This window comes from Canis lupus, chromosome 19, assembly GCF_003254725.2.
Source record: "Canis lupus dingo isolate Sandy chromosome 19, ASM325472v2, whole genome shotgun sequence".
Lineage (NCBI taxonomy): Eukaryota > Metazoa > Chordata > Mammalia > Carnivora > Canidae > Canis > Canis lupus.
In genome coordinates this window covers 30,672,797-30,691,712 of record NC_064261.1, presented here as the reverse complement: position 1 = coordinate 30,691,712, position 18,916 = coordinate 30,672,797, and the positions used below count along the sequence as shown (strand labels likewise).

Below are 18,916 nucleotides of genomic sequence, written 5' to 3'. Positions count from 1 at the left end.
CAGCCCTCGTCCTGTCCCCCCACGCCATCATACACACACAGACAACATTCATGCATTCTCAGAGATTCCAAGCAGAGTCTCATCTCATCTTGAGAGATGGGTGTCAGTCATTATGTGAGAACAGGGATCCTTAGAAATAAAAGGACAGATGACTACCAAAAAAAAAAAAAAAAAAAAAAGGTTGAGCAAGTTACTTCTGACTTGAACTCTGGAGATTCAGATAAAAGTCACAGGTCTGTCCAGGTTTCTCAAGGCATCGGAAACAAAGAGTGGAGGCACAGTATCTGAGCCTTTGCAGTTAAACTCACCATATGCCTGTTTGCAGTTTTCAAACGTAGCATTTCTAATCTATGGGAAGGTCCCAACATAAAACGTTAATATGCTCTATCTTCCTTGAAAATTTCCCTGGATGATATTCAATAAGCTAGAAAAATAGGTTTGTAAGAAGAGACCAGACTCGATACTCCCATTTTTGATTGAATATGTTTATTAATGAGGTAATGTTACAAACGTCTGCATGACTAATAAACCAGAGAGCTATTAGTTTTTCTCGTTCATAGTTGTGTTGATCATATAACTTCTAAGTTTAGTATGTTCTTTGACCTCTGTTGAAATGTAACCTATAGCAAAGCTGTTAAAAGGCAATTTTCAAGCATCTACTTTTCTTTTTTTTCATTTTTCTTAGAACATTTGATATCTGATACTTAAATTGACTCTAATGGAAAACTTGTAATTATATAATATATTTTTATTATGAAATATTACCCTATGTCATATAAAAATCAATGCAGAGCTCCATAAAATATGCTTTTGAAGGAGTCTCTTCTTGGAGTATTTTAGAAAGTAGAAGTGTTTTTACTGGACCAAAAGAATGACAATGGAATGTTTAATTTTTTTTTAAATTTTTATTTATTTATGATAGTCACAGAGAGAGAGAGAGGCAGAGACATAGGCAGAGGGAGAAGCAGGCTCTATGCACCGGGAGCCCTATGTGGGATTCGATCCCGGGTCTCCAGGATCGCGCCCTGGGCCAAAGGCAGGCGCCAAACCACTGCGCCACCCAGGGATCCCTGTTTAATTTTTTTAATGCTGGATTTTGATTAATAATTTTATTTATTTATTGAAAAGGTTTTATTTATTCATGAGACACACAGGGGCAGAGACAGAGGTAGAGGGAGAAGCAGGCTCCCTGCAGGGGTTCCTGATATGGGACTCTATCTCAGGACCCCCAGGATTACAACCCGAGCTGAAGGCAGATGCTCAACCACTGAGCCACCCAGGTGCCCCTAGATTAATCATTTTAGATAGCTGATAGTTTTAGTAGAGGTAAAATTTAATGTGCATTATTTTCTTTCTTTTTTTTCACTTTGTAGTAGAAATATAATATGCATTAAAATACACACCCCAACATAACTGACTCCATTCTGTTGGCTGTAACATTTACTGTATCCAAATGGAACCTGTCTTTGGGGGAGCAGCTACATATACACATACAGTTAGAATCGAAACAGAAGTTTCACAAAACCATACTTGATGTAATACTCAAGATTCCCTCTGAGTTTCTGTTCTATAATATTGTTTCATTGAGGAAAAAAATTACTGGTTGTGACTCATTAAACTCATTTCATGATCTAATAGACCACTACCTTCATTATGAAAAACATTGACTTCATAGCTGTTACTCTCACAAAGAAATCATACCATTTTTTTTTTACAGGGAATTAATAAGCATTTTATATGTATGAAGATACTCCTCTTAGCTTGTTTTTATTTCAGCGGTTCCCAAGTTGTTCTTTTTGTTAAAAATTTTTCAATGCCTAAGCATAAATTTGGGACCCTGTTGAAATGCAGAAGCCTGGGCCCCTATTCAGACATTACTTCTGCAGGACTCCTGTTGGACCCAGAAATCTGTATCTGTGATGAGTACCCCCATCCCTCTGGTATAGGCAGACTGAGAACCAGGCTTTGAAAACACTTGTCTAGTTTATGGCAGGATCTACGGAGTGCGTCCTTGGAACATGTTCTAAGTGTAACAAGTTTTTCTGCTTCCTAGGAAAAGGCTTTCGTTTTAGAAGCATCAGTGAAATTGAGTTCTTATTTAAGCTTTTTCAGCTGTATTGTATTGTTTTGTTTTGGTTATTTTGATGCTGTGCCTTAGGGAACAGATCCTCCGTGTTAAGGCTGAAGAAGATAAAATTCCATTGCTTGTCGTGGGAAACAAGTCTGACCTAGAGGAGCGGAGGCAGGTGCCCATCGAAGAGGCGAGGACTAAAGCAGAGGAGTGGGGTGTGCAGTACGTGGAGACATCGGCTAAAACGCGAGCTAATGTGGACAAGGTAGGTGTGTGCTCTGTGTGTGTTTCCTAGAAACAGCAGAATGTAGATGCCTCATCTGTTTGGCTTTGAGGGAACTGTTTATGGAATGTAGAGGAGGACTGATTTTTCCAGATGTCTCAACCAGTATAGTGAGAAGCCCTGGAAGGATTTGGCCCTGGAGTTAAAACAACTCAGAGTCATGCACCTTTGTGGGTATGCTTAGTGTTGGCATGGCCCTTGGAAGTATGGTAAGATGAGGCCCTGGCTTTATGCAGACCGGGTAGGATGGACATAAGTAGCTTCCCTCTGCTCTCATCTTCTGTGGCCTGTTCTTCAGGATCACATTCTTCAGCAGGTTCTTAGGAGATTCCCCAAAGACACATGGTGTATCTTGGTTTTGCTGTCATTGAGATATTAGTTAGATTTCTTCTTTTCACCTAATTGGCCACTGGCAGAGCCAAGGTGCTCTGTCTTTATAACTTAGCTTCTAAGTAGTTTTTGCTCTTAGGATCAACTCTCTAGGGATCTCTCCTCTCTTCTCTCCCTTACTCATCCCCAGCGTACTTTCTCATTCAGATCTCTGAAGCCAATGAAAGAGTGACCTTGAAAATGATGAACATTGACAATTTGAAAATCCACCTACCAGTGATTGCCATTGTTAGTATTTTTTTTTAAAAAGAATTAAGGTTCAAAGTGGTTGCCACACAGTTAAAGTAGACAACCTTAGAGACGAGGCTTTGCCTTCTGCCTTCACCTTGTTCATTGGCTCTTACTTCATGATCCATGCTCTTGTAGCATCTAAACCTATTTCATTTTGGCAGCCCGGCAGTGGCTGTTATCTGCTTTGTATTCAGCAGCAGCAGCATCTGAATCCCTCAAAGTGCTTCTTACATTGCTCTTTCTTAGGGGGAAATGATTCTCCTTTACTCATTACCTGAAGAGGGACAGATTTGTAACCAAGCTTTAGCCTGAAGTGATGGTAGAAGAACATTGGTATTTAGAATATTGGTGTTAGAGAGGACTCACTTTATTTTTTAAAAAAAATATTTATTCAAATATAATTGGCATGCAATGTTATATTCATTTTGGGTGTACAACAAGTTGATTTAACAATTCTGTATATTACTTAGTGCTCATTACGATAAATGTACTCATCATCTGTCATCACACCATGTTATTACAGTATTATTGACTCTGTTCCCTATGCTCTACTTTTCATCACTATGACTTATTTCATAACTGACAGTTTGTACCTCTTAATCTCCATCACCTAATTCACCCATCCTCCTGCCCTCCTCCCCTTTGGCAAACACCAGTTTGTTCTCTGTATTTAAGAGTCTGTTTTTGTTTGTTTCTTTTGCTTTTTAAATTCCACATATAAGTGAAATCATATGGCATTTGTCTTTCTCTGCTTGTCTTATTTCACTTAGTATAGCACCCTCTAAGCCCATCCATGCCGTTACAAATGTCAAGATCACATTCTTTTTTCATGGCTGAGTAATATTCCATTGTATGTATACCTCTTCTTCCTTATCCATTCATCTATCAGTGGTCACCTGTGTTGCTTCCGTAATTTGGCTCTTGTAAATCATGCTTCTATAAACATCAGGGTGCGTATATATTTTTGAATTAGTGTTTTCATTTTCTTTGGATAAATACCCAGTAGTGCAATTACTGGATCATATGGTAGTTCTGTTTTTAAGTTTTTGAGGGACCTCCATACTGTTTTCCATAGTGGCTGCACCATTTTACATTTCTATCCATAGTGCACAAGTGTTCCCTTTTCTCCATATCCTTGCTAACACTTATTTTCTTGTCTTGTTATTGGCCTGACAGGTGTGAGAGGTGATCCCTCATGTGGTTTTGATCTACATTTCCCTGAGGATGAGTGATGTGTCTTTTCATGTGCCTGTGGCCTTCTGTAGGTCTTCTTTGGAAAAATGTTTATTCAGGTCCTCTGTGCATTTTTAATGAGATTATTTGGTTTTTAGGTGTTGAGTTTTGTACATTCTTTATATATTTTGGACATTAACCCCTTATCAAATTTATGATTTACAAATATCTTCTCCCATTTATTGGTTGTTTTTTCTTTTGTTGATGGTTTCCTTACCTATTCAAAAGCTTTTTCTTTTGGTGTACTACCAATAGTTTATTTTTGCTTTTGTTTCCCTTTTCTGAGGAGATAGATCCACAAATATGTTGCTAAGGCTGATGTCCAAGAAATTACTGCCTATATTTTCTTTTTTTCTCAAGCTTTAATTTAAATTCCAGTATAGTTAACATACAGTGCAATATTAGCTTCAGGGTGTGTATGTACAATATAGTTATTCAGCACTTCCATACAAAACTTGGTGCTTGTGCCTATGTTTTTTCTTTTATGAGTTTTATGGTTTCAGGTCTCACATTTAGATCTTTAGTCTATTTCGAGTTTATTTTTGTATGTGGTCTAAGAAAGTAGTCCAGTTTCATTCTTTTGCATGTGGCTGTCTAGTTTTCCCAACACCATTTATTAAAAAGACTGTTTTTTCTCCATTATATATTCTTGTCTTCTTTGTCTTAGATTAATTGACCATATAATCATGGGTTTATTTCTGTGCCTTCTGTCCTGTTCCATTGATCTATATGTCTGCTTTTGAGCCAAGACCACACTGTTTGGATTACTAAAGTTTTGGAAGTATATCTTGATATCTGGGATTATGATACTTCCAGCTTTATTATTCTTTCTCAGGATTGATTTGGCTATTCAGAGTCTTTTGTGGTTCTATACAAATTTGAGGATTATTTGTTCTAGTTCTGTGAAAAATACTATTGGTATTTTGATAGGGATTGTACTGAATATGTAGATGGCTTTGGGAAGTATGGACATTTTAATAATATTCTTCCAGTCTATGAGCATGAAATATCTATATTTGTTTATGTCATTTTCAATTTCTTTTATCAATGTATTATAGTTCTCAGAGTGTAGGTCTTTTATCTCCTGGTAAAACTTATTTCCAGGTATTTTATTCTTTTTGGTGTAATTGTAAATGGGATTATTTTCTTAATTCTTCTTTCTGCTACTTCAATTTTGGTGTCTAGAAGCAGAACAAATTTGAGTATTAATTTTGTATCCTATAACTTTACTGAATTTATTTATCCATTTTAATAGGTTTTTTTGTGGTATCTTTAGGGTTTTCTGTATATTGTATCATGTCACCTGCAAATAGTGACAGTTTTACTTCTTCTTTTTAAATTTGTATGCCTTTTGTTTCATTTTCTTATCTGATTGCTGTGGCTAGGATTTCCAGTACTATTTTGAATAGAAGTGGTAAGAGTGGACATTCTTGTTTCTGATCATAAAGGAAAAGCTCTCATTTTTACACCATTGAGTATGATGTTAGCTGTGAGTTTTTCAGATATGACCTTTATTATGTTGAGGTATGTTGTCTCTAAATCCACTCTGTTGGGAATTTTTATCATGAACAGATGTTGTGTTTTGTCACATGCTTTTTCTGGATCTATTGAAATGATCATGTGGGTTTTATCCTTTCTCTTTTTATTATTATTATTTTTTTAAGATTTTATTTATTTATTCATGAGAAAGAGAGAGAGAGAGAGAGAGAGAGAGGCAGAGACACAGGCAGATGGAGAAGCAGGCTCCATGCAGGGAGCCCGACGTGGGACTCGATCCCGGGTCTCCAGGATCCCACCCTGGGCTGAAGGTGGCGCTAAACCACTGAGCCACCGGGGCTGCCTTCCTTTCTCTTTTTAATGTGATGATTGATTTGCAAATATTGAACCACTTTGCATCTCTAGAATAAGTCCCACTTGACTGTGGTGAATGATCCTTGGAATGTGTTGTCGAATTCAGTTTGCTGATATTTTGTTGAGGATTTTTGCACTTGTCTTTATCAGAGATATTGGCCTATACTCTTCTTTTTAAGATTTATTTATCATTTATCTGAGAGGTAGAGGGTATGGGGGGTGAAGGGCAGAGAGAGAACCTCAAGCAGACTCCCCACTGAGCATGGAGTCTAATGCAGGGCTCAGTCTCATGACCCTGAGATCATGACCTGGGCTGAAATCAGGAGTCGGATGCTTAACTGACTGAGCCACCCAGGGTCCCCTGTAGTTTCCTTTTTTTTGTGGTTTCTTTGTCTGGTTTTGTATCAGGGAAACATTGACCTCACAGAATGGATTTGGAAGTGTTCCTTCCTTTTCTTTATTTTCTTTTTTTGGACTAGTTAGAGAAGAATAGGTATTAACTCTTCTTTAATGTTAGGTGCAATTCACCTGTGAAGCCATCTGGTCCCTGACTTTCATTTATTGGGAGTTTTTTGATTACGAATTCAATTTTATTACTAGTAATCAATTTTATTACTAGTAATCAGTCTGTTCAAATTTTGTTTTTTTTTTCCTGATTCTATTTTGGGATATTGTATGTTTCTAGGAATTTATTCATTTCTTCCAGGTTGTCCAATTTGTTGGTATATCGTTTTTAAATATTTTCTTATAATTCATTGTATTTCTGTGGTGTCTGTCATTATTTCTCCTCGGAACTCGTTCACTTTAGAAGCACTTTGGCAGCATCTACAATATAAATCTGTCTGAGAGGTGAAACATGTTCACTTGTTAAGTATTTTTTCTTCATATTATTTCTCACCTCTTATATTTATTCCTGTGCTATTCCAAATCTCTTTCTTTCTATCAAATTGTTTCCTACATGTAGGAACATGCAGGAAATCCAGACATGTATTTTATTAAAAAAAAAAAATCAGGAAGGCTTTCTCAGCATGGAACTGTGGGTGTGTATTTTTTATTTTTTATTTTTTTTGACAGGGTGGTGGTGGTTGGGGCTATTGCAGGGCACCTTGCATCTCCCCTTCCTCTACTGGACCAGCTTGACCTGCCAAACAGGACCCAGCAGAAACTTATGACTGGCAGCATTGTATTCACTTGTAAACAATTTACACGAAAGGACGGGAGGTTGTTGATAAGATCAGCTATGAACAACTTCGTCATCATTTTCAATTGGACACATTCCATTCCCTTCTTGCCTTTGCTGTTAGAACAAAAAGAAAAAGCTGTAATATCTGAAGCTGTTCACTGCTGCTCTTGTGGGTGGAGTGCTTAGGTCACTTTGGGGGAAGGGGGTCCTTTTCTGGGCTCAGAGCTGGTAGTGAATGCATGTGGAGTCTCCCACTTGGAAAGTTTGATCTTACTTTTCACCAAGAAGAAGGTATGTCTATGAAAATAAAAGGAGTGTGTAGTTTTGTACGAACATCCAAAGATTAAAGCCTACACTCAGTCTCATGCTGTCATTCCCTCTGAGAAATCTGAAATGTTTCTTTGTAGGAGGCATATTTTGTCTGCTTGGGTATCATCAGCACTTTGGCATGATTGCTGGTAGCAGAGGGCAAAACCCAAACTATTGTGACAAATGATAATTTGTATCTGAGTAACACACTGGCATTCAAAGGACAAGACTTCTATCAGTTCTTGATAAAGTTCCTTTCAGCGAACATCACAAGGAATGGAACAGTGGCTGTTCCTGAGAATAGGGCAGGGGCATGGGCGTGGGAGGGTGTGGGACAGCACATCTCTCCTCCCCATTTCCCGATTTCCTGGTGCAGGAGCCTTAGTTTGTTTATGCTTTTCTCCCCACCCCACCATGTTCCAAGTCTGCTAGTTTTGCTGGGGAAGCTGTCAGACATAATGATATTCTGACCTTAGTAAGGTCATGATAAGGATTACTTGGTAGTATCTAAGAAAGTACCCAGTGGAAAAAAAAAAAAAAAAAAAAAGAAAGTACCCGGTAGCAGGCACTCCTATTCTTAACCTTGACTCCTGGTTGGAAATGCTAAAAAGTCTGATGCAAATTTTGGTACAGGGTTGCTAAAAATAAGTTTGCTTTATGCTTTAAAATGTAACTACATATCCTGCTTAGTGGAATTGTTTCATGAAATCATTAAATGGCTTTTTCTTCCCTATTCTTTTCATGCCTTCCTCCCCACCCCAGGTGTTCTTTGACCTAATGAGAGAAATCAGAGCCAAAAAAATGTCCGAGAACAAAGACAAGAATGGCAAGAAAAGCAGCAAGAACAAGAAAAGTTTTAAAGAAAGATGTTGCTTACTGTGAAAGCCAAGATGGCGGATGAAGTCAGTCGCCACTAAGGACATAGGGCGGGCTCATTAAGAGAAGAGTATAGTTGACTCCTTGATGTGTTCTTGCTCTCCCCAACCTCATTCACACATACTTCTTTAAATGGGGAAAATATTTGTGAATCAGTGGCTGGCAGAAGAAATAAGCCCTTGTCCATGCATTGGAATGGCTACTTTGTTGGGAGGTTTTGGAATTTCCTTCTTCCCTTCTCCTTCCCAAAAGTTTTATCACATTCGTAGTGCTATAGGTAAGAAATAAGTGTTAACTAAAAAGAAGTGTACTGTCATAGCATCTTATTTCCTTCCCTAGTTTTATAATATCACCATCTTTTGTTTTGAAATAAAAATGTCTAATTAGGTTTGGGAGAGGGAGTAGGATAAGACTCTCCCTAACTCTTATCAGCTTAACAGAAGTATTCAAATAAATCCATTAAGCTCTAATAAAAATTCAGAGATTTTTGGGATAAGTATTTTGGCAATACCCCATGGATCTGAAGCACAGTGAAAAAATAAAAATAAATATGAATTGGGCCAAATAGGTCAGTAACAAGCTCACAAACCCTTCACACATATGCAAAATGAAAGTTGAATTCTTTGTATTTAAATATTAGCCAACTATAGCCTGTGTTAGCTATTTCTCTCCTGTAGCATCCTGATTTTTGTGTAGAAGCTTCTTTTTAGCAGAGTAAGTGAAGACTCAAGAGTAATATACTTTACAAATGACACAGTTTTCTAACCAGATCAAGACTATATCTTTGGATACACCATCTCCTAATTGCCAGATGGTTAGGCCCATCCTTCTCTGCTGGTAACCAATGTATGTTCTTCTGGTCAACCTCTGCATGCAGAGGTTAAGAGAGCCTCTTTGCGTGTTTCTTTTAAGTATAATGAGTTCTTCTGAAGAATGTGATGAGTTGAAATTGTATTTTCAAATCATGAAGCCAGAGCCTGTGCCAGACCTTCTGCTACCTCTCATAGATTTGCTCTAATTCTAAATGTAAAATTAGGAGAAGTGGAAAAGGATAAGATAAGCCATTGCCTTTTTACCTCTGAGAATTGGCTGCTATTTCTATGTAATTTTCTTCTGAGACAGCCATAGAGTTGGTTAGAAAAAGGCTTTTACTGATGAGATATTGTTAAGCATTCTTGTATCAATATTCTCAATTTAGCAACCAGAAAATTTTTCCTCAGGAAAGGAGTACTGTGTGATGAAAACCCAGTATTCAGCATATTTTCCCCCATTTTTTGGAAGTGACATTTCACACACAGGTGCCAAAAGTGAATTGGGGTGGGGAGAGTGGGAACCTTTCAAATTTATAGTTATTACAGAAATTGTGGAAATTATGATCTGACTGGAAAGCAATCTTGTATCACCTCCCAAAGAATCATGGTCTTTTTTTAAATAAAATAAAAAAGCAGACAAAAACACTTTTTCAAGGGTTTCAGCCTTTTTCTTTTCCCCTCTTGTCATATATGTAAAATGCAAGTATTAGAGAAACTGACAGTAACTTACTCATTATTGATCTTGTTAGATGTTCCGCGATATCAGACAAACTTTATTTCAGTTAATCCTTTGAACTGGTCTATGGGAAGTAAAATTTAAGTACAAACATTAATTTTAACTTCATCTTTCCTTTGGGAGAGAGGACTACCCTTTCTTTGTAAAGTTTAAAAACTCAAAGGTAGTCACACTCTTGAAGTTTTTGAAACAACCTTTGTGATATCAGTTGTAGTCAATAGGTAGATTTAGAAGATGTACAAGTATATTAAAGATGGTATGAATTATCTCGTGCTATGGAAGTTATTCTTGGTTTGTGCTATTAGTATATTTCTAAAATTATATTAAACTGGATAGCAGTCAGAAATGCATCTTCCTAACAAAAGAATTTATATATATGAGATTCATTCACATAGAAAACTAGGGATGCAATGTTATTTATAAATTTGAAGCACGGTTACTTGCTAAATGTTGATCTATTGTGTCCAAGAGCCTACCATTATTTTCCTAAAGTATTCATTCTAGAAATATTTGAGCACCTACTTGGTGTCAGACTCAGTTCTAGGTGCTAGGATGGTATTGAACAAGGTAGGCAAGAGCTCTGTTCTCCCAGAGCTTATGCTCCGGTGATGTAGTAGACAAATAAATGAAAATATCAGAGTAAGTGTTTTGATGAAAATAAAACTGGGTAATATGATAAGTGTTTCTGGGCAGTAGAGCTGATTTCAATTGCGTGGTCAACAAACTTCTCTGCACAGTGACACTTAAGCTGGGACTGCATGCCCTGAAGGAGAAACCATGTGCCTACAGCTTGGGTGGATGCAGGGAGTTTCCCAGGCTAGGGAACAGCTGGTCCAAAGGCCCTAGGTGTTCTGGAAAAGACCCCAAGACCATATGGATGCAGTATAATGAGGGAGGGGCCAAGTAGTAGAAAAAAGATGCAGCAGTTTATGGTTTCATAAAATAACATGGGGGAAGATACCTAAACATTATAATTTGCTATAAATATCCTGTTTCGTCAAATCCAAGACACCATTAATTTTAAGATGTCACCATAATTTATAGACCACCGAGAAAAAAACCTGCCAATTAAGTGAACCCATCCTGATTCTAGTGACATAAAAGTGTGAGGAAAACTGTGCATGTTTTAGATGAGGTAAATTAAAATATATAAACCTAAATGGCAATAGAAATACAGAACTCACCTCTGTTGGTCTAGAAGCTACATTAAAAATACAATAGAAGCTTAACAGTGGGTGAATAGTAACAGTGGGAAAATACACATGTATACAGTTCATGTAGTAAATTTGACTTGGATATTTTTATTTAAAAAATTCATCAAAATTATTTAGTCAAAATTGCAACTGCATGTGCTTTAAAATTCCAGTGGTCTAGAAGTGTTTGTAATGGATGCTCTTTGGTCTGGCTCTTCTATTCCAGTCCTGTTCCCCGACAGTCATATTCAGCTGTTTCTATTCTCAAGTCCTCCTGAGTTTCTTGATCTTAGACCTCAGACGTTCCCAGTGATGACTTGCTGTGGGAGATGGGGGTGTAGCTCTCTCATGTCCCTTACCCCTACCCCATTTTTGACAGTAATAGGACTGTTTTAATTCCTGTCTTGGTGACAGTTACATCTTTTAAAACTATATTTAAGCATCTTGTTTCTTATTCATGCAACTCTTGACAGCATCTCTTGGCTCCCCGCTCTGAAGGATGAAAATATTAACACTCCTGCCCTTTATCTCTTGGCCCCCTCCTACCTCTTCCTTTCCTTCCTGTGACAGCTTTCACTTTTATATTGTCAGGGTCGATGACATGAACGTTCTGTTCTGTGACCATAACTCAGGAAAGGAGTATTGCTTTCCTGCTTTATCAGTAGATTAATTTTAAAAGTTGAATACCAGTCAACAACAATTGGATTATGGTGATTTACGTAAATATGACTCACTGCTGAGCCAAGCACCATGTGGTGACTGAGTCTTCTTCAGGCTACACAGTTCTGTTGACACCATATAGAAGAGAGTGGCCCTAGTATCCGGTCACATGGTCTCTTCCATCAATTGCCCCATTTTAGTTCGCTTCATTTTTGGATGGTTTCCTATGCAGTGGCCCCCCTGCCCCGCCACACTCCTTCCTCCCATTTTTCCTGAAGTTTGCATTTTTTCTTGTGGAGAGGATAATGATACGTCCTATTTCCCCAATGCCACGTTCTTTCTGTTGCTTGGGATCTGCTTCCATTCTTCTTCAGAAGACCTTCCTCATAGAGCTCTCTGATTGCCTGATCTCATTTGGACTCATGACTTTCTAGATCTTCTACACGACTGCTGTACTGAGGTTGTTTTTCATAGATTCTTGGGTCAATTCCAGTTTCCTGAGTGTCCCATAGCTTCCTTTGTTGGTTTTTAACCTTATTTTGTGGGAGTACATTTTCAGAAAGGGTGCCTTAGTGGTAAGCTTTCAGAGTCTCTCACTGTGTATGGAAGTCTTGTTACCTTTGCCCTTTATTTAATCACTAGTTTGGCTTGGCATGGAATCCTAAGTTCAAAATAATTTTCCCTTGGAACTTGGCAGCTCTGCTTCATTGTCTCTGAGCACATATTATTACTGCCATCCTTTTGTAATGGGTGCTCTGCTTCCCCCTCCTCCTCTGGAATTGTAGAGGATCCTCTCTATCTGTAGTGTCCAAATGGCACAGCGACAGATCTGAACGTGGGTCTTTCCTGTTCATCCTGCCTGGCACTCAGTAGCATCTTTCACTTGCATCTCTTCAGCTCTAGAAATGCATTTCTGAAATTTCTTTGAATAATCTTCCTCTTCTGTTTTCTGTGCTTGCTTTCCAGAACTCCCATTCTCTGATTTTGGACCACCTTGATGCATTATCTGCACCATCTCTTCCTGTATGTTCCAGATTTATCTTCTCCCAGAGCTGCCCACCCTCCCTTCCTCCCTGTCTTCCTCCCTGTCTTCCTCCCTGTCTGTCTGTCTGTCTCTCTCTCTCCCCCTCTCTCCCCCTCCTCTCATCACCTGTGATTTGCCAAACACTGTTGGAGGTCCTCAAGATTCAGCAGTGACCAAACACGAAATCCTTTGCCCTCCTGAAGCTTAAAGTAGTGCAATTAGCTTTTTTTTTTTCCAACTCATTATTCATGTATTTGTGTGTGCAAACAAGAGCTTTCTTTGCCTGTAATTGTTCCTTTTTCATAGCACCTGTTCTTGGCCTCATGGATGCAATAGCATGACTTTTTTTAAAAAGGTTGTGTTTGTTTATTTTAGAGAGTGAGAGAGAGAGAGAGCACTAGCGAGAGAGTCTTATGCAGGCTCCATGCTCAGCGGGGCCTGATCTCACCACCCTGAGATCATGACCTGAGCTGAAACCTGAGAGTCAGATGCTCAACCAACTAAGCTCCCCAGGCAACCCCCATGGCATGACTCTGAGGATATTAGATCTTTGGAAAGTTCTATTCCCAGAGTTACCTTTAATTTTTATCTGGTTTTTCTCTTTGTTCTGTTCTTTATTTTCTTTAAGCTGCAGTTTTCCTCAAGCATCCAGTGACCTGGCTGTCCAGCCCTTCTGAGGGACTATAGAGATGGGCCAGGAGCTCCAGGTACAGGAGTAGGGAGTTGTGAAGCAGCAGGCCTGACTTTGGGGTGAATGTGGGAAACCAGTCACAATGCTGCAGACCCCTAATGTCTAAACCAGGGAAGCATACTTGGGGTGGGGGCCAGCTGGTGATGCCAGCTGCCAAGCTGGCCTCCTTGGTTCTTCCCAGACACTCTTTTTCTTCAAAGAGCAGAGCCCTGGTGACAGATGCAGTGTTGTCTGCGGGAGCGAGGTGGACTGTTTGCCAGTACACCCCTGACCAACCTCGCTATTTTCAGCCATTCTCCATACACCTGCTGCTCGAATTTCACAAGTCTATAGATTCGGGGCCCCCACTGGGCAGTCAGCCCATCTCTCCACAGCCTTCTTCCCTTCTTTTCCATCCATCACTGCCCTTCCAGAATGTGGCTTTCATAAATTTATCAAACTTCCACCTGGACTAGCAGCCCTCTCTCGTTCTCTTGGCTGTTGGGAGTTTTTCTGGACTAGAACTTGAACGCAGGGGTCAGGAAACAGGAGGACCTAACATTTGAGCTCATGCTTCCATTTTGACTTGTTGTCATTTTCACAAGTACTTACTATTTCCTTTTCTTTGTAGATCAGTGTTGAATAAAGCATAGAGTGAAACCATTGATCTGAGCTCCTGCAGGGGTCATCTTAAATGAGGAGGTGCCTGTGCCAATCCCTGTTCTACAGGGATGTGGACTTCCTTATTTGGGGTCAGGTCCGGGTCTGGATGGTTGTTCTCTTTTTTCTTTTTTCTTTGTTTATTTATGAGAGACACACAGAAAGAGGCAGAGACACAGGCAGAGGGAAAAGTAGGCTCCCTGCAGGATCCCGATGTGGGACTCGATCCCAGGACCGTGGGATCATGACCTGAGCCAAAGGCAGACACTTGACCGCTGAGTCACCCAGGCATCCTTGGACGGTTGCCTTCTGCCATCAACTTTATTTTGTTTTATTTTTACTTTATATTTATTTACCGTCAACTTTTAAGCCTGTCTTGATTCCATTCATATTTTTTGGTCTTTTATCTCGAATGTAAACAGATAAAACTATTATATGAAGTAGTGATTTCTCATTTGTCCTATCTTTTTAAAAATGGGGTTGACTTTGGATGTTCTTTTATGTTAATCTGGTCAAGAAATCTGAATGGACTTATCCATGTGACTGGTGATCATGGAGATCTGTTTTGTTATCAGGCTTAGATCTATCCTGTCTGCCAATTTGTAGTCAGTCTGCTGTCTGGCTTCCTGGCAATGATGCTTTTAAAAATACATATGCTGGGACGCCTGAGTGGCTCAATGGTTGAATGTCTGCCTTTGGCTCAGGGCGTGATCCCAGGGTCCTGGGATCGAGTCCTGCATCAGGCTCCTGCAGGGATCCTGCTTCTCCCTCTACCTGTGTCTCTGCCTCTCTCTCTCTCTCTCTCTCTCCTCTCATGAATGAATAAAATCTTTAAAAAAAATGCATATTGCTGATACCAATTCCCTGACCTCTTTTTAATGAGTGACTACAGAAGTTTTACTTTTTGAGGATTGTGGAAAGAATGTAAATATTGTAGAGCTAATTTGGGCTCTTGGGTTTATACCTAATCTTCTCTATGAAAAAAGATACTTCCCCTGATGCCACTCGCCCTCCTCCTATCTTTGTCTAATTTAAATGCTAGAGTGTGTTCTGACGTAGGGTAGCTAAGTGTTCATTTTTACTCATTCACATGTGTGCCACCAAGCTAGACATTCTGTTGTAGTACTGTCTGAAGTAGTGCCAGGAGGACTGACACGTATGTGCATGCAGAAGAACGCAGCCTTAGGTTGTGTCAGGACCCCGGTAGCACGGCTGAGCTGAGAAGTGTCCCCCACCTAGGCTGTGAACTGTGCAGCACGGTCAGGCCCAAGCTGCCGCGAGGGCAGAGCTGCTTCGGTATAGCATCCCGCCTCCCACTCTCCCACTGGAGCATCTCCTGGGCGTTGGAGAAGTCCGGACATCTGAACAATTTCGGAGTCCCAGAATCCTTAGGAGAGAGGGCTTTTGTCAACTTCATATTTTAAAACAAGCTTAATTATTTCGAGTGGTGAAACCGAATGCATCTCAAGGTGAGTGTGCCACAGCAATCATAAAGGTAAGTTGATGAACTTCTTAAGGGCTAAGTCATCAAATAGTCCCTGTGTGTTTTCAGTAGTTACGACCGGAAAAGCTTTCCTAAAATCTGATTCACCCAGTGCAAACAAATATATGGTATCTTTATTTTATTTTTGTAAAGATTTTATTTATTTATTCATGAGACACACAGAGGGAGAGGCAGAGACACAGGCAGAGGGAGAAGCAGGCTGCCTGTGGGGAGCCCGATGTGGGGCTCGATCCCAGGACCCCGGGATCACGGCTGGAGCCGCTGAGCCACCCAGGGGCCCCTGGTGTCATTTTAAGTCCGTGGCAAAATATGTAAATAGCCACTGGGACTTACGTTCGTGAGTCACATGCTGACCTCAGTGAGCAGGTGAAGGTGAGTTGCTGCCTCGGCCCGAAGCCTCCTCACCTGGGCGCAGCACCAACCCAGCTGGGGCCTGGTTCTCAGCTTGTGGGGACGGTGATAGGTGGCCCTTGTGGGTGGGTGGCCAGCTGGGCCTGTGAGGTGCTGGGGGGTGTCCGGCCAGGGGGCTCTGCAGTGAGGTGTCCCAAAGGGCTCTCATAACTGGGAGCACCCCCAGATGCCACTGGCCATCTCCCAACTCCTGCTGTGTGGATTGGGCTCTTTATTTGGGATAAATGGCATTTGGCGTGTGAACAGGTTTGGTTTTGTTTTTCTGCGGAGGTGCTTAAATTGTGTGTCGGAAAATATTATCAATATTTTGTCTTTTTGTCTTTAATGGTAAAAGCTATGATTATTTACCTCATGCCCAGGGGAGGGAGCCTCATGTTCCAGGAATGTGAACTCGAGAGAGCCTATTGTCCTCTCCATTTCTGCCAGGCTCTTTGGGGGCAAAGTCACAGGTGACTTCCTATCAAAAAAAGGAATTTCCGATTTCTTGAAAAATTGGAAGCCTTTTTCAATCTTTGCTCATGCTTTCCTATCTCGGCTTTGCCCATTTTTTTTTTTTAATTCAGGTTTATTGTAGAACAATATACAAACAATAAATTCTCTTTCTACAGCCCAGATCTGATCATCTCTTCCCTCCAAATGTCCCGCAGCTGCAGGATACGGCCCAGACCCGGCAGGCTGGCTGCTTTCAGTCTACCCGTGTGGTCCCTCATCCTTCCTGCCTCCAGGCCTTTCCTGGAGGTTCCTGAACGTTCCTTATCAGCCCCTCCCACGGTACCCACTGCTCCTCTGCATGCTCATTGTCCCTGTCTTGATGGAAGGCACAGACTACTTGCTTATTTACTCAGTCTTTGGGCCTCATACTTTTTTTTTGGCCTGTTGTAGGTTTTTTTGTTTGTTTGTTTGTTTTAGGATTTTATTTATATATTTGACAGAGGGAGAGAGAGAGAGCTCAAGCAGGAGGAGAGGCAGAGGGGGAGGAAGGAGCAGACTCCTCACTGACAAGGAGCCTGATGCAGAATTTGATCCCAGGACCTGGGATCATGACCTGAGCCAATGACAGATGCTCAACCCCTGAAGCTGCCCAGGCACCTCCTGTTGTAGGATCTCCAGTATTGGCTAAGCTTAGTTAAACAGCTCAATTATCAAGTTGCATTGCCTTGATGAAGCATTGAATGAAAGTTTCTCCATAAAGCGGTGGCTCTCTTCATGACTACAAAAGGGCAAGAGTAAGAGCTGGGCCATTGCCCCGGGAGGTCTGGTGAGGATATGTTTCTCCATCCCCAGGGCTGAGGGCTGCGGGTCCCGCACTGTGTGAGCCTCCGGCCGTGGTGGAAGTGCCCCCTTGCCGTCTGCCCCACTGCTCCCCACCGCAGCTCCCATGTTGAGCTCACCTTCCTGTCCTTTCCGCCCCCTTCTTAAGAATGTTTGCTGGCCCTCCCACTTAAATCCCCAGTGGCCCCCAAAGAGCAGAAGTTTCTAGTGTTTAACTCTCCCTTCTCCTTCCCTCTCATTTCTTTCCCCTGATTGCATGCCCTTGGGGGCTAACCAGTCATCAGTGGGGTGGTCCATTGGGCACCATGGTCATTCCACTCCGCTTTCTCCCCACATCCACCCTCTGTGGGTGCCTTGCCTTAGCAGGTGGCCTAAAGCACCTTGACTCTGCCCTGCCCCACCGTCAAAAGAAGTATGAGTGACTTGGCAGCGTTCAAGGCCATTGATGGGACTGCCCCAGAGAAACGTGCCACCCAAGTTGCAATCGTGGTCACCAGTGCTCTATGATAGGCCTGCCCACAGCACCCCCACTGTGCATCCAAACCTCTTTGCGGGGTGCTTTCCCCCATCACGCTATGCCTTCTGTCATGCAACCCAACCCGCCTGGAATCTTCTCTCTCCTCACTGTTCATCAAGTTTTACGCATCCTTGAGGGGCTGCCACCCCGGAAAGGTGCTCCTTCCTCCCTCCAAGCAGCTGCTACCCCACACGGGGCCCTGCAAACCTGACCCCTTCACGGCCTCCCGGTATGTTCACCTCATATGCCTTCTCGTGTCCCTCTGCTCTGGATATCGCCTCTCTTTCCTTAGTGTCCTGTTGGATCCTTCTTGCCACCTGTCTTCACTGTCTGAGCTCCTCTTTCCTATCGACACCTTCTCGGGATGGGCGAGGGTCATCCCTTGCTTCCTTGTGGCACCGATCTCAGTGCCTTCCATTGAGAAGCCCCTCTGGGCCTTTGTCTTTGGGAGGGGACCCCGATGCTATGGGTACTTTCAGAAGAAATTGACTAAAATCATGACAGAGAGCCATGGCTTCCATCACCTGGCTGCTTCTTATCAAAATTTTCTAGAAATCTTCAATTTTACAGGATGAAGAACTTAAATTTATCAAAGAGGTAAGAGACTGAGAAGCAGTTTTAAACATTGAAGTTCCCTTCACGTTCTTTTCTGAATTGCATATGTAATGTATGTGCCTAAGTGTAAGAGTAACCAGTGGAGGACCTGCACGAAAAGGTGTGCAGGTGCGCAGGGAAGGCGTGCTGAGTACGTGAAACTCACATGTCGTGGGAGTCTGACACTTATAAAGAATTATTCCTGGAACATGGCATGCTTTATTGCTTTTCACACTGATGGTGTAGACATTATAGGTATTTTAAAAAAGATTTTATTTATTTATTCATGAGAGACACAGAGAGAGAGGCAGAGACATAGGCAGAGGGAGAAGCAGGCTCCCTGTGGGGAATCTGATGTGGGACTCGATTCCAGGACCCCTAAGGCAGATGCTCAACCACGGAACCACCCAGGTTGCCCTGACATGATAGGTGTCTA

The 18,916-nt window shown here is 41.3% G+C and overlaps 1 protein-coding gene across 3 annotated transcripts in view; it reads left to right on the top strand.

Moving 5' to 3' along the window:
* RALB (RAS like proto-oncogene B) overlaps positions 1-9,884 on the top strand; it is a 47,836-nt gene extending 37,952 nt beyond the window's left edge. For all 3 annotated transcript variants that reach the window (XM_025429096.3, XM_025429104.3, XM_035702371.2), the window contains 2 exons: positions 2,159-2,336; positions 8,314-9,884. In XM_025429096.3, the coding sequence (XP_025284881.1) occupies positions 2,159-2,336; positions 8,314-8,433 (298 nt within the window). In that variant the 3' untranslated portion in view covers positions 8,434-9,884. The remainder of the gene's footprint in view (positions 1-2,158; positions 2,337-8,313) is intronic.
* Positions 9,885-18,916: the final 9,032 nt, after the last annotated feature.